This window comes from Acomys russatus, chromosome 10 (genome assembly GCF_903995435.1).
Source record: "Acomys russatus chromosome 10, mAcoRus1.1, whole genome shotgun sequence".
NCBI lineage: Eukaryota > Metazoa > Chordata > Mammalia > Rodentia > Muridae > Acomys > Acomys russatus.
In genome coordinates this window covers 3,025,757-3,040,007 of record NC_067146.1, presented here as the reverse complement: position 1 = coordinate 3,040,007, position 14,251 = coordinate 3,025,757, and the positions used below count along the sequence as shown (strand labels likewise).

The 14,251-nt window shown below is 50.9% G+C and overlaps 1 protein-coding gene across 1 annotated transcript; it reads left to right on the top strand.

Moving 5' to 3' along the window:
- The first annotated feature begins 418 nt into the window (after window positions 1-418).
- On the top strand, window positions 419-13,838 carry Adck2 (aarF domain containing kinase 2). The gene is made up of 8 exons (XM_051151677.1): window positions 419-1,408; window positions 2,489-2,635; window positions 5,986-6,114; window positions 7,379-7,474; window positions 9,945-10,196; window positions 11,867-11,995; window positions 12,917-12,970; window positions 13,427-13,838. The coding sequence occupies exons 1-8, from the start codon at window positions 503-505 to the stop codon at window positions 13,562-13,564; spliced, it is 1,851 nt and encodes a 616-aa protein (XP_051007634.1). The 5' UTR covers window positions 419-502; the 3' UTR covers window positions 13,565-13,838.
- Window positions 13,839-14,251: the final 413 nt, after the last annotated feature.

The following is a 14,251-nucleotide window of genomic DNA, read 5'->3' as shown; positions in this document are numbered from 1 at the left end:
TTGCCCTGGTCGCGTTACGGCCCCTTTAAGGAGCGTGTCCGGGGCCGAGAGGGCGGACCCAGGTACCGGAAGCCTCCGGCGGCGCGGGCGGGGGACGTCGAGTGCTCTGCCTGGCTGGAGCTACTGATTCGGTGCTGGTCCCGGTGCCGTCGGGTCCGCAGCCCTGCCGCATCCCGGGAGTCTGGCCGGTGCGCCCCTCTCCTCTGCCGTCTCTCTGCGGCTCCCTGAGGCCCGGCCGTCCCGCTCCAGGCCGCAGCTCTGCATTTCCACCCCTGGCGCTCGGTGGCGCCCGGAACTCTGCGATCTGGCACTGGACAGCCCCCGGGGTCCCTGGCTCTCAGGTCGCGGTCCGCCCCTTGGCCAAACTCGGCTTAGTCGGCTGTGCTGGGGCGGGGAGCGATCCGGCTCACCCCCCCCCCCCCTCCGCCCGGAGGAGCATCTCCACAAATGGCTTCCCTTTAGGTAGAGGACAAGAGGCCTAGGCCCGGGGGGCCAGGGGAGGATGGTGAGCCCCTGGCGTTTGTCAGTCAGGGTCTGCTTGTCACACTTAAGATACTTGGAGCTCAGGAAGGAACTTGGCCTTTCCAGACCCCTGGGATGCTCTCGCAATGCCAGACTATGTTGGTTTCTGCTAGGTACTTTGCCCAAATTCATCTCAGCTCACGGGAATGTTGGAGAAGGGGAGCCTGGCAGCTTGTACCAGCGAAAGACCCCTTGGAGTGACCTGGCTGAAAATGGACTGGTGGGGAAGGTGGCCCAAACTGGGCGTCTAGGTCGCGTCTTACTGTGTCTCCGCCTAGGGCTCCGCGCTGGAGTTCTCTTGGCGAAATTCTTTCCCCTCCTCTTCTTGTACCCTCTCACCTATCTGGCGCCTAGCCTCTCCACCCTCTGGCTCCGTCTGCTTTTGAAAGCTACGGAGACCTCAGGCCCAACCTATATCAAACTGGGCCAGTGGGCCAGCACCCGGCGCGATCTCTTTTCAGAAGATTTCTGTGCCCAGTTCTCCAAGCTGCATGTCCAGGTGACCCCCCACCCTTGGGCCCGCACGGAATACTTACTCCAGCAGGCCTTTGGGGAGGATTGGGGAAGCCTCCTCTTTTTTGAGACCCAGGAACCTGTGGGTTCAGGTTGTGTGGCCCAAGTGTATAAAGCGTTCGCCAGTACTGCCTTGCTGGAGAAGGACAGACTCTGGGGACCTGTCACTCAGCTGTCCCCAGGAACTGGGACTGTCGGGATGCAGAGGGAGCCCTTTGTCAACGGGTGGACATCTTCAGAAAACCTTGCCGATGAAGCATTTCTAGAAAAGCTGCTTCTCCCTAAAGCTGACTTTGTTAGGTCAGAAGTGGGCACAGCTCAGGCTCCTGGCCACGCACCTAAGTCACACCAGCTCATCCCAGTGGCAGTGAAAGTAAGTGCTGGGGCACCCCTGGTCGGCTTCTCCCCGTCTGTGATCAACGGCCCAGTGAGCTAGCTAGCTGTCCCAGAGCAGAAACAGACCACTGTGGGAGTCACTTCCGCGGCCTTGTCTTTTCTATTCGAAGAATGAATTATTTCCTGTGTTTCTGGATTGTAGAGTATTTGCATATCTTCGATGAGATATCCTGGAATAGGACCCAAGTCTAAACAGGAAATAAAAAATTCATTTATATTATACACACACGCCTTATACGTGTGGACTACAAGTCATTTCATACAATATTTTTAATGTCCCTTTGTTATGACTTCAACCCATCTGACCCGAGGTCAGGTTTGGAATGTGTCACTTGTGTCATGTCAACCCTTAAAAGTTTCACATTTTGAAGAATTTTTGAGTTTTGGATTTTGGATTGGGGCTGCCCGACCTTATTCTTGGAGCTCAGCCAACGCCTGTTCAATGCAAGCTTTCTTTTTCTTTCTTTCTTTGTGGTCCTGAGGACAGAACCTAGGGTTCCCTCAACCACTGAGCTACATTGTGAGGCCTCATTCTGTTTTTTATTTGTAGACAAGGCCTTGCTAAGTCACTTGTCTAGACAGATCTGGAACCTGTGATTCTTCCTGCCCAAGTGGCTGGATTCCTCATACCACAGGCCTCCTGGCCCAACCTGTTTACAGTCTTCCTTTTTATATTTATTTATTTATTTTTGAGGTGGAATTGTGCTATGTAGCGCCCTTGTTTGTTCTTGGAGCTGTGGTAGACCAGGCTGGCCTCAAATCCACAGGGATCTGCCTGCCTCTGCCTCCTGAGTGCTGAGATTCAAGTTGTTTTTCCTGCACAACAGACCCCGGTTTCATTTCTTGACTTCAGGGAGCAGCGGTGTAAATAGACTGAGGGAGGGAAAAGAATCTTCTGGGGAGGAGGTACCGCCACCGAAGAGCATCATGGGCATTGGATTGCTTCCCTTTGCTTTGATGAGAAGCACTCTGCTTCCTTGGAAGGTGGGAACCAGTGCTGGCTAGGTAAAATGTGTTCTCCTGATCCCCCGTCTTGTCTCATGGTTCTTTCTGGCAGGTGCTACACCCTGGCTTGCTCTCTCAGGTGCACATGGATTTACTACTGATGAAGCTTGGCAGCCAAGCCCTGGGGCTTTTACCAGGTGTCAAATGGCTTAGCTTGCATGAGATTGTGGAGGAATTTGAGAAGCTCATGGTCCAACAGGTGAATCCTTCTCTAGGCTGTAAACAGCATCTAACGTAGTTGTTGCCATTAGCAGTGGCTTATGAACAGGGAAGTGGTGAGTGCATAGGTAATTTCCTGGCATGCCATTCAGGGCAAATAGAGCTAGCTGATGAAACAAGGCATGGTCCAGTCCCACCAGTATCATGTATCTTGGCTATTTCTTGCTTATACTCAGGTATCCTTAGGGGGGAGGGGAGCTCTCCTTTGAAGTGGTTTTAGGACCCACTTTCTTGGCAAGAGTGGCACTGCCATTACAGCAGGGAAACCAGAGCATGCGCTGCCTGTTGCCACAAAGGCCAATGAATAGACACAAAAATTGAGCCTTTAGAGACAGAGACAGGTGGATCTCTGTGAGTTCAAGGCCAGCCTGGTCTACAAAGTGAGTCCAGTACAGTCAAGGCTACACAGAGAAACCCTGTCTTGGGAGAAGGGAAAAAAAAAACTTGAACCTTCACATTTTTTTTATTTGACAGTTTATTTATTTTCATGTGGGTATGTGGTCATGGGTAGACAGGTTCATGCCATGGCATGTGTAATAGTCAGAGGTCACCTTGGAGGAGTCAGTTCTTCCTCAGTGTGGGTCCTCGAGGCTAGGACGCTCATGCCACCTGGTGTTTTTATTCCACTGAGCCATTTAACTTGCCTAGAGTTGAATCTTTAAATTGTGCTTTATTTAGAGAGCCTGTGATTTGGGAAGGCTGTAGATTAGCATCCTTTTTTTTTTTTTAAAGATTTATTTTATTATTATATATACAGTGTTGTCTGCTTGTTTACGTGCAGGCCAGAAGAGGGCACCAGGTTACATTATAGATGGTTGTGAGCCACCATGTGGTTGCTGGGAATTGAACTCAGAACCTTTAGGAAGAGCAGGCAGTGCTCTTAACCACTGAGCCATCTCTCCAGCCCCTTAGCATCCTTTTTGAAAAGACCTGGCTAACATATTTTCCCCAGTTAGCAGCAGGCTTTATGGGGTGGGCTGGGAGTAGGGAGACAAAGACAGTCATTCATCCAGAGTACTAGTCAGTCTGTTGGCTCTATATAGTTTTGAGGCTTGTATCTCTCTGGTCTTGTCACTTGCACTCTTCTCTTGTTCTCTGAATATCTTCTCCCCACCTCCCCCCGAGACAGGGTCTCTCTGTGTAGCTCTGGCTGTCCTGGACTCGCTTTGTAGACCAGGCTGGCCTCGAACTCACAGCGATCTGCCTGCCTCTGCCTCCCGAGTGCTTGGATTAAAGGCGTGTGCCACCACACCCAGCTCGTTCTCTGGATATCTGAGCTTAGGCAGTTCTAGAAACACTAAGTCTATTTGGTATCCACAGTTATCAACAACACTTAATAAACTACATTGGAGGTACCTGGGCCTCCTGTTGGGCAGAGTTTCAGAAGCTGTGTACCAAGACTTCATTTGTATCGTTTGATTGAACGTCCCCACCCCCACCCCTGACAGGGTTTTTCTGTGTAGCCCTGTTGTCCTAGACTCGCTTTGTAGACCAGGCTGGCCTTGAACTTACAGAGATCCACCCGCCTCTGTCACCTGACTGTAGGGACTAAAGTTGTGCGCAACCACCAACGAGCTTGGTGGTTTTAAGTTGGAGGTTTTAAGTTTCAGGCACTCATTTTAATGTTTAGAAAGTATTTGGGTACCTGGCATGGTGGCTCAGGCCTGTAATCCCAGCACTCAGTAGGCAGAGGCAGGCAGATGTCTGTGAGTTCAAGTCCAGCCTGATGGCAGTTCAGTTCCAGGCAGCTAGGTCCTGTTTTGAAAAAACAGAAACAAGACAGTAAGGTGTTTGGACTGTTGGGATAAGTAGAGCAACAGTGAATTTTCCCCTGCAGTTCTGAAGACTCAGCCTGGTTCCTAGAAGGGTTCTGGTTCATCGGTGTCTTCACATGGTAGAAGGGCCTAGGGTCTCAGGCCTCTTGTGTAAGGACACTATAGAGCTCCACTCTCAAGCGCTAACGGCTCTCTTCAAAGCCCGACTTGCTTATACCATGTCTTGGAGGCTAGGATTTGAACATAGGAATTTGTGGGGACTAGGAGGTATATGTGTAGGGGTATTATGGCCTTCACCAGGGTAGAGAGCGTGCCTTTCTGTCCCGGAGTATAGAAAGTTTGATAAGAGGGCAGTTAAGGGCTGGGCGCGGTGGCGCAGGCCTCTAATCCCAGCACTCGGGAGGCAGAGGCAGGCGGATTGCTGTGAGTTCGAGGCCAGCCTGGTCTACAAAGCGAGTCGAGGATAGCCAAGACTACACAGAGAAACCCTGTCTCGAAAAACCAAAAAACCAAACCAAACCAAAACCCCCAAAAAAACCAAAAACAGAAAACCTCAGCCTTTTCTTTTGGCCCTGACCCCCAGCAGTCCTAGCTCATGCCAGGCTGGTGTGTTTGAGTGTCATCTCTGCTCATTTGTATTGTGTCAGCTGTGTCATAGTTACTGCCAACTCCCAGGAGCGAGGAGTCGGTCAGGCTGCCTAGGTGTCCGGTGCTCTGTAAGGCTTAAGTGAGGCTGGCGTTCGCATAGTGGAAGAAAGTGGGAGGAACCAAAGGAGGCAGATCTAGAGAGAGGGGCAGGAGGCAGATCTTGACCCACCCACATGTCAGCTAATGTTCATAGATCTCACAGCTGGGGAGATGGCTCAGTGGTTAAGCACTTGCTGCTCTTGCGGAGGACTGCCTATGTGCACACAGCGGTGCACAGTCTACTGTAACTCTAATTCCAGGGCCTCTTGGTCTCTGTGGGCAACAGGCATGCATAAGGTACACATACATACATGCACACGAAACACTTAACTACATAAAATAATTTTTTAAAGAGTGTGGACATCACCACTCAGTCACATGGCGTGATGATAGACAGATTAGGAGAAAAGTTGGGAAGTCTAGTAAGATAAAAATGGGCTTGGGCTGTGGCGGTTGGCCCAGTAGGTAGAGGGGGCAAGGCCACCTGCGTGTGGAGGTGGCGCCAGCACGTTGATGATAGTGGGAGGAGAGGGCAAGAGGGCAAGGATAGTTGGGCATGGAGCACTAACAAGGGTAGTCAGTTCGGGTCTTGGGAACGGGGCAGGATGTCCATCGGCTGCGGGAAGGGGGCCCGAATCCTAATGGGGTCTGACATGTGGCTTAGAGAAGCTGGTGTGGGTAGTGGATGGTCCTGCCTCTTGTGGCAGCTTTGAGCTAACTGGTGCATCTTCTCTGAGGTTCCTGGTGTTCTGTGGGGGCCAGGGAGGCTGGTGAGGACAGAAGGAAGGGAGAGCATGCTGACCTGGGTCTCCTGGCATCCCAGAGGTTCCTTGTGTGCACACCGACTCTCGCCTTTCCGTCTCCGCAGATAGACCTGCGCTATGAAGCTCGCAATCTGGAACACTTTCAGCACAACTTCCAGAACATGACGTCCGTGAAGTTCCCCACCCCGCTGCACCCCCTCATTACCAGGGACATACTGGTGGAGACGTACGAAGTGAGGGGCTGGTTCTGTTTGTCGCTTGTAACTGCCCATCCCCACGAGGCTTCCGGCTAGAGGGGTGTGGTCCTTGTCTGTAGGACCAGGAGGAGGTTAGGAGTGGTGGGGGCATGCACGGCCTGTGCACAGCCCTGGGTCCATTACCAGCACTGCAAAAACAAAACAAAAACAAAACAACAACAACAACAAAAAACCCCAACCTACTGTAGACCCAAATCCTGGGAGGGACGGGAGGAAGAGGGAGCGGAGTGAGCTGCTCCGAGAGCTTCACAAAGCCTCAGGTTGAAAACTTACTCTGCTGTCTTACTAGCCGGTGACCTCATGGCACTGTCCCAGGAGTGACACATTGAATGAAAACATACTGGACACAGAGAAAGTGCTGGGCAAGCATTTGTCCCCTAGACCTGTCTCATTAGTGAATGGTAATGTGACATCTGGGGACTTGCTTCCCAGCTGTGTAGCTCTGAGCATGTTCTTTTTTTTTTTTTTTTACTTTCAGATTTTATTTATTTTATGTATGAATGCTCTGCCTGCATGTACACCTACATGGCAGAAGAGGGCATCAGATCACATTATAGATGGTTGTGAGCCACCGTGTGGTTGCTGGGAATTGAACTCAGGACCTCTGGAGGAGCAGTCTGCTCCCTTAACTGCTGAGCCATCTCTCCAGCCCCTCTATGCCAGTTCTTAAAACTCAATGAGCTTTTCTTCTATGCGCCATCTCAGTGGGTGGCCTTGACAAATGCAACCAAGTCTTGATTTGTTAGTTGCTTGTTCTTCCTGCTGCCCTTTGCCTTTTCCTGCTTGAGCCATAGCCCATGTTTCCGTTGGATCATTCTTTCCTTGTTTTGTTTTGTTTTGGGACAGTCTCATACATCCCAGGTTGGCCTCAAATTTTCTATGTAACCAACAGTGACCTTAACCTGTTCTTTCTGCCTCTGCCTCCCAGGGACTGGGGTTACAGGCTTGCACCCCCAGGTCCAGCCCTTGGCTGATTATCAGCACCTGCTCCTGTGATTTTCCAGGGTCTGAAGCATCTGTTTCCTGTTAGTAGCAAAGCCCATGGCTTCCAAGCCTTGGGCATTTCTTTTGAGAAGCACGTGAAGGAAATGTAAATAGATTAAAACCGATGTGTGAATGACGGATTCCGAGGGGCTTTAGGCTCAGCTTCTGGGTCACCTCGCTGTGCTGTCTGTAGGAAGACAGCACTGACCTGAGCAGAGGAGGAGGTGGGTTAAAGCTCTCTCCTACTGTCTTCAAGGAGAGTGTCCCAGTGTCCAGCTACCAGCAGGCAGGAATTCCCGCCGACCTCAAGAGGAAGATCGCTCAGCTGGGGATCAACATGCTGCTGAAGATGGTGAGCGGGGGGGGGGGGGGGGGGGGGGGGGGGGGGGGGGGCTGCCTGGGCGCTGAGACGCAGCTCATGGGCGGGGTGTTTAAGGGGAAGTGCAGGGATTGCTGCTGGGCACTGACCAGAAAGGCCAGCCAGGCAGAGAGCTGCGGGTTGAGAGCATCAGCTGAGCGACGACCCACCCACCCACCCCCGCATCCCCGTGCTTGTGCTGAGTTCCAGCTCTGTGATGTGCAGTCTATGCGCTCTGGAGAGAGTGGCAAGCGCGCAGTTTAGACCCACAGTAGCCACGATGTTGCCTGCTAGATAAGGCTTTATTTATTCCTTCAGTACTTAGGGAGCACCTGCTGTATGCTAAGTGCTGAATGAAGTGTTGGACTTAGTTCAAAACATCAAAACAGACCTGACCACCGAGCTAGCTGGGGAAAGCAGCAGGGAGGAAGCATGTGGCCTTGGCTTAAAGGGACCTTGTGTGGACCCAGCGCTTTGCTCAGGAGGTGGCTCCGTCTCAGCTGGGTGGGGAGGCTGTGCTAGCCCTGTGAAGACAAATGGTGGGACTTGCCTGGAGACACAGCCTGTGCCAGGAGAGTGCTGCAGTGGTGGCACATTGTGCAGACTGTCTCAGAGAGTCAGGATTTTAATCACTGGGCAAGAGGCTCATTTGAGTTCTTCCCTTATTACAATATTTGGTGAAATATGTGCATATGTGTTCTTTCTGTAAAGCTTAGATTAACTTGAAACTTATTATGATTCCCAGGCTGACTTCAAACACACATTAATCTTCCTCCATCAACTGTTTAAGTAATATGTTTACAGGCCACCATTGCCTGGCAAGTACACAGGTCTTAAGTATGTGTTTAAATGTATACATTTAAATTAAAAACTTTAAATTTTAGAAAGTTTGCTTGGAGCCCAGAAAGCCAGAAAAGGGCATTAGGTAGCCTGGAACTGGAGTTACAGGTGGTTGTCAGCTCCCGTGTGGGAGCAGCCAGTGCTATTAACCACTGAGCCGCCTTTCCAGCCCCAAACCTTTAATTAAAAAAAAAAAAAAAAAAGTATTTCAGTATGTGTGTGTTTGTGAGCCCGCACGTGCCATATGGCATGGATTTGGGAGTCAAAGGAGAACTTGGAAGAGTCAGTCCTCTCTATCCATCGTGTAGATGCAGAGGGTCAAATCAGGAGGTCAGGCTTGGAGGCAAGCACCTTTACCTACCGAGCCATCTTACTTCCCCCTTAACGAATTATTATTATTTTGGTTTTTTGAGACAAGGTTTCTCTGTGCAGTCCTGGCTGTCCTGGACTTACTTTGTAGACCAGGCTGGCCTCGATTTCACAGCAACCTGCATGCCTCTGCTTCCCGAGTACTGGGATTAAAGGTGTGTGTCACCATGCTTAGCTCCCTTAACAAAATTAAAAAAAAAAAAAGCGTTCTTTAATCCAGATGCAGGTGGTGGAAGAGCATGAGACAGAGAGCCTAGCTGGTGATGACAATGGTGACCTCAGAGTGGAGATGGGTTGGAGGAGTGAGGAGAGACAGAGAAGTGAGTTGGAGTACTGTTGGAGCCCAGAGGCAAATGGTGATTCTTTTTTTCTTTTCTGAGACAGAGTCTCATGTAGCCAAGACTGGACTTGAACTTGCTATGTAGCCAAGGATGACTTTGGAACTCCTGATCCTAGTTTCCCCACCTCTCACATGCTGGGATTACAGGATTATGGCCCAGTTGCACAGTCACACTGGGCTGATGTCAATTCTGTAATATATTTGGGGCTCCCCATCTTGGAAGTCCTCAGTGAGCTTTTCTCTCTCATCCCTGTGTGTGGGGGCGGGGTGAGTAGCAGGCACCTAGCTTCATCAAGAGGGTTTCTGTCTTCCATAACGCTGCAGCAGGGGTCTCAGTGGTGCCTGGAGCCACCAGGAAATGCCTGGTATATCTGAGGACATACTTAGAGGCCAGAGCTGGGTCTGGGATGTGTCTGGAACCAGGTGTGTAAAAAGAAGACTGTGGATGCTCCCCAACACTTGGGAAACATAGGCTAGCACTTGGTACCCAACAATAAATTGAGAAGCCTGGGGATAGAGGGCAGGGAAAGGAGTGTGGGCGTATTTAGAGGCTTGTTCCCTTCTGAGTCAAGAGGTGGGATGCAAAGGAGATGGGGTGTTGAAATGGCTGCTTTGGTTCTGAGAATGAACTCGGAGTGTGGGAGGGCTGCCCAGTGTTCTCAAAGCCACACTCTTGCTTCAAGCACTGGAGGCACATTTGAGCTATCTGGTCTACCTACATGTCTTGGAGGAGAGTTGATCTGGTATTATGTGAACCCAGATGTTAGTTCTGTCACCTACTACCTGGGGATAGGGAGGGACAGCTGGGGCCTTGCCACTGGCAGCCTGCTGTCCCCTAAAATTTTTTCTTCAGGTGCCCCAGTAGTGCTAGGGTGGGAGGGTTGACACATACCTGAGTGGTGCAGTCTCTTCCAGGTATTTGTGGATAACTTTGTGCATGGAGACCTTCACCCTGGGAACATCCTGGTCCAGGGTGCTGATGGATTGTCCCCAAGCCTGCAGATGCAACAGCAGCAGGAGAACGTCTGTGACACACTGGTGGCTACCATAGCACCTGCCCTGTGCCCACTGCGCCTGGTGTTGTTGGATGCTGGCATCGTGGCAGAGTTGCAGGCTTCAGACCTGAGGAATTTCAGGGCAGTTTTCCTGGCTGTAGCGATGGGGCAGGTAAGACCCACTGGCATTGGCCCTTTAGGCTCTGGGGAACTGAATGTGTTGCTCCTCAGCCTGTGTCTCTGGTGAAAGCCCACAGTTGCCTAAATGCTGTGGTTGGATACAAGTGGAGCAGGTGTGGGCATTGACAATGGGCTGCTCCTCAGGCATGGCAGTCTTCTCTCTTGCATTGTGTGACTGTATTTTCTTTTACTCTGTCAGCAAATTTGTTGGCATGGTGGTGACAGGAGGCTAGCTTTATATTTTTAAAGATTTATTTATTTATTATGTATATGAGTACTCTGTCTGCATGTACACCTGCAGGCCAGAAGAAGCCATCAGATCACATTATAGATGGTTGTGAGCCACCATGTGGTTGCTGGGAATTGAAGTCAGGACTTCTGGAGGAGCAGTCAGTGCCCTTAACCTGTGAGCCATCACAGACAATGACTGTCTCCCACCTGTGGTCTTTGCTGCAGAGTAAAGGGTGGGAAGAATCCACAGAGTGGAGAACATGTCCTTCACTTGGTTGGGATCTGTGGTGTGGGGATGTGAGCAGTTTCCCCCACTCTGTGTGTGTGTGTGGGGGGCAGGGAAGGTAGGCGGGGGGGGGGGGGGGCGGGAGCTTTAGGGCTTGGAGTTATTAGAGAACACAAAGTCCCTCAGAGCTTCTGAGGAGTCCAGGTGACGTGTCATAGCAAGGAGGATGGGAGATCATGTCTGACTGCATGGTATAGAATTCTCCTGCAACAAAACTCTGGCTGACTTATTTTATGGATAGAAGTGCCCTATCTGCATGTACACCTGCAGGCCAGAAAAGGGCATCAGATCTCACTATATATGGCTGTGAGCCATCATGTGGTTGCTGGGAATTGAACTCAGGACCTCTGGAAGAGCAGCCAGTGCTCTTAATCTCTGAGCCATCTCTCCAGCCCCCATTGAAACGAGAGTCTTAACTTTGAACTCACAGAGATCTACCTGCCTCTGGCTTCAGAGCACTGGAATTAAAGATGTGTACCACCACTCCCAGCCTGAGAGCTGTTTTCTTTTTAAAAGAAGCAAGATTCATCTATGCTCAGCTCTTTGAAGGGGGCCAACTAGAGCTGTGGCCTGAAGCCAGTTTGAAAGTGATTCCTTCTTAAACACTGTATGTGTGGGGCCATCTTCCTCTGCCTAGACTTGTGTGAAGGACAAAGGTCAAAGCCACAGCAGAAAGAGCGTGGTTCTTTCAGCCATGCTGTGGGAGGTGACAGACATTCGAGGTTATCACCAGGGAAGGGTTGAGTGTCCTGGGAGACCATAGGCACTTTGGTTGGAGGGGAATCAAGGATCAAGGTTCAGGGCAAAGTGCTGCGTCACCAAGACCAGGACAGCTTGGCTCCTCCAGCCCAGCTGGCAGCACCTGGTGGCTCCAACTGTGGTCATCATGGTCATGGAACTTAAGCATGAGGATCCCAGTTTTTCTCTGACTGGAAGTACCTTGTGTGGCCCAGGAGAGAGAAAGAGACTACATGCATCATTGTCTTAAGCAGAGACCTTAAGATCTTAAAAAGGCCTAGTGGATGGTAGCAGCTGAAAGCACAAGAACTGGGCTGTAGAAAAAGGAGGTGGAAGCGACTGAGGGGCAGGAGTATGCAGTGTGCTTGCTGTGTTCTACCAAGCCACTTTTTCTGTGCACCATTCAGGGCCACAGGGTGGCTGAGCTCATCCTGCATCATGCTCGAGCCAATGAGTGCAAGGATGTGGAAAAGTTCAAAGCTGAGATGGCTACGCTGGTGACCCAGGCCAGGAAGGACACTATCACACTGGAGAAGGTGGGCAGAGTCCAAGGTGGGTCGGGGGGTGTCTCTTTGAGGGGGGTTTGCAAGGAGGCAGGGTTTCGTTGTGTAGTCCTGGCCGTCCTGGAACCTGATCTGTAGACCAGGCTGGCCTCGCACTCAGAGATCCTCCTGCCCCACTTCCACAGTGCCGGGGTTAAAGGTGTGCCTTGCCACTGCCCAGCAGGAGGTAGGGTTTTTAAGGTAGGTAAAAACAGACAAACAACAACACCCCCCAGCAGTCCCCCCAAAACTCTTCTTGTTCCCATGTCTTCTAAGAAGCTCAAGGGACCAGCTGAAATCACAGGCTCCTTGCTGGCAGAACCCCTGCTTTAGTCAGGGAATAGCTGTTGTGCATACCTGAACACACAGGGAGGCAGCATCCCAAAGATGTGCTGTGAGCCTGTGTTCCTTGTTCGGCCTCCCCCAGAGTCCATGGTAACTCAGACTCAGTTAGCCCATCTGTCTTTGGCAAGTTGATGGCCTATGTTAGCAGACTGTTCAGGCATAGAACTGCCGGCCTGGTTTATTCAGATGGTTACAAATCACATGCACGTGTGCATGCATGCATGCACATACAGATGTGAGGGCACACCAGGCACGTCTCTGTCTCTGCTACTGCGCTACAGTCTGGTCTGTTTACTTAGGAATGTTCAGAGTGTGGCAAGGGATGGGGAGGAGGACAGGGTGGACATGGCTCTGCGGCTTCTTCTGCAGGCATCTGTGACCTGCGTCTTGAGATGGGAGCGGGGCCTGTGTTGGTAAAGTCCTTTTTGTTGTTTGTTGGGTGGCGCCTTTCTCTCTCAGTGTGTGCACACTTGTGAGTGTAAGCAGTGGGGAGTGGAGAAATGTGAAAGGACAGGACCCGGGGAGGGGAAGAAATGCTTCTGGGACTTTACTGGGGTCTTTGTTTTCCAGCTTCATGTGTCCAGCCTCCTGTCCAGTGTCTTTAAGCTATTGATGACCCATAAGGTAAGGTGCCATGAGAGAGATGTCTGGGGGAGAGATGGGGTAGGGCGCCGGGCAGTGGAGTTGGTCCACCTTCTTTTCCTCAGCTTTCTTTTACATAGCGAGTGTGCTTTTTTTAAGCTTTCTGATACAGGCCTGGTGGGCTCAAGGTCCCTTTAGAACAAAGTCTGTGGATCTGTCAATCTCTGTAGTCAAAGTACTGTAATCTTAAGATATAGAAAGATGAATTTAAGGATGTAGAAAGGGTCCAGCCAGATATTTCCTTCCTTCCCCTTTGGCTTTTGTTAATGGTGCTTGGGTGAGGGATGTAGCCTTGCCCTCAGTGCTGCCAGAAGCCCTAGTGTACCCTCCTGACTGCTGCTGGGAGGGAGGCGGGAGATGGGAGATGGTCGGATCCGGTCAGGGACACAGTTGTCCAGGGTACCCAGCTGAGTCCTGAGGGCTGTTTTTCTCATCCAGGTAAAGCTCGAGAGCAACTTTGCTTCCATTGTGTTCGCCATCATGGTGCTGGAGGGGCTCGGCCGCTCCCTGGACCCCACGCTGGACATCCTGGAGGCTGCGAAGCCTTTCCTTCTCAAAGGGCCGTCATCCTCCTGAGCATGGCAGTGGGCATACAGTGAAGGCAGATCCCGAGGGTCTGTCCTTTGGCAGCTGAGACGTTTAAACTTGAGATGTGTGGCAAAAACACCACTACTTTCCCAGTGACCTAGCTTCAGGGTCTGTTTTTAAAAACTTTGGGTTATTTTAGGGCATAAAGGGCGAGAAGCTGAAACTGGTGCCAGAGACACTACCTCAGGAAAAGTATCCTGCAGAAGAGGACAAAATACAGTTACTTATTTTGTTTTTCTGTTTTCTTTTTTAAAGTGGTGTGTGTGTGTGTGTGTGTGTGTGTACATGCATGTGAGTAAGTACAGCTGCCCATGGAGGCCCAAAGTGGGTAGCATCCCTCAGAGCTGGAGTTACATGTGGATGTGAGCCATGTGGTGTGGGTGCTGGGAATTGAAATCAGATCCCCTGGGAGGGCAGGACATGCTCTTAGGCTCTGAGCCGTCTCTCCAGCTCCCTTGTATTTGCTTAATATAGGCATGTAATTTTCTACAAGCTAACCCTAATAGCAATTTACATGCTTTGTGATAACTTATGCATAGGAGTAAAACTAAGGCAGGGTGGTACTCCTTCTGATGTTGCCCCAAGTTCATCAGATGTCCTAGGTTCCTTAAAGCTAAAGAAAGACCATGCATGTTTAGTAAAGCCAGTGAAGTAGCTGAGCAGGTCCATTGAGTG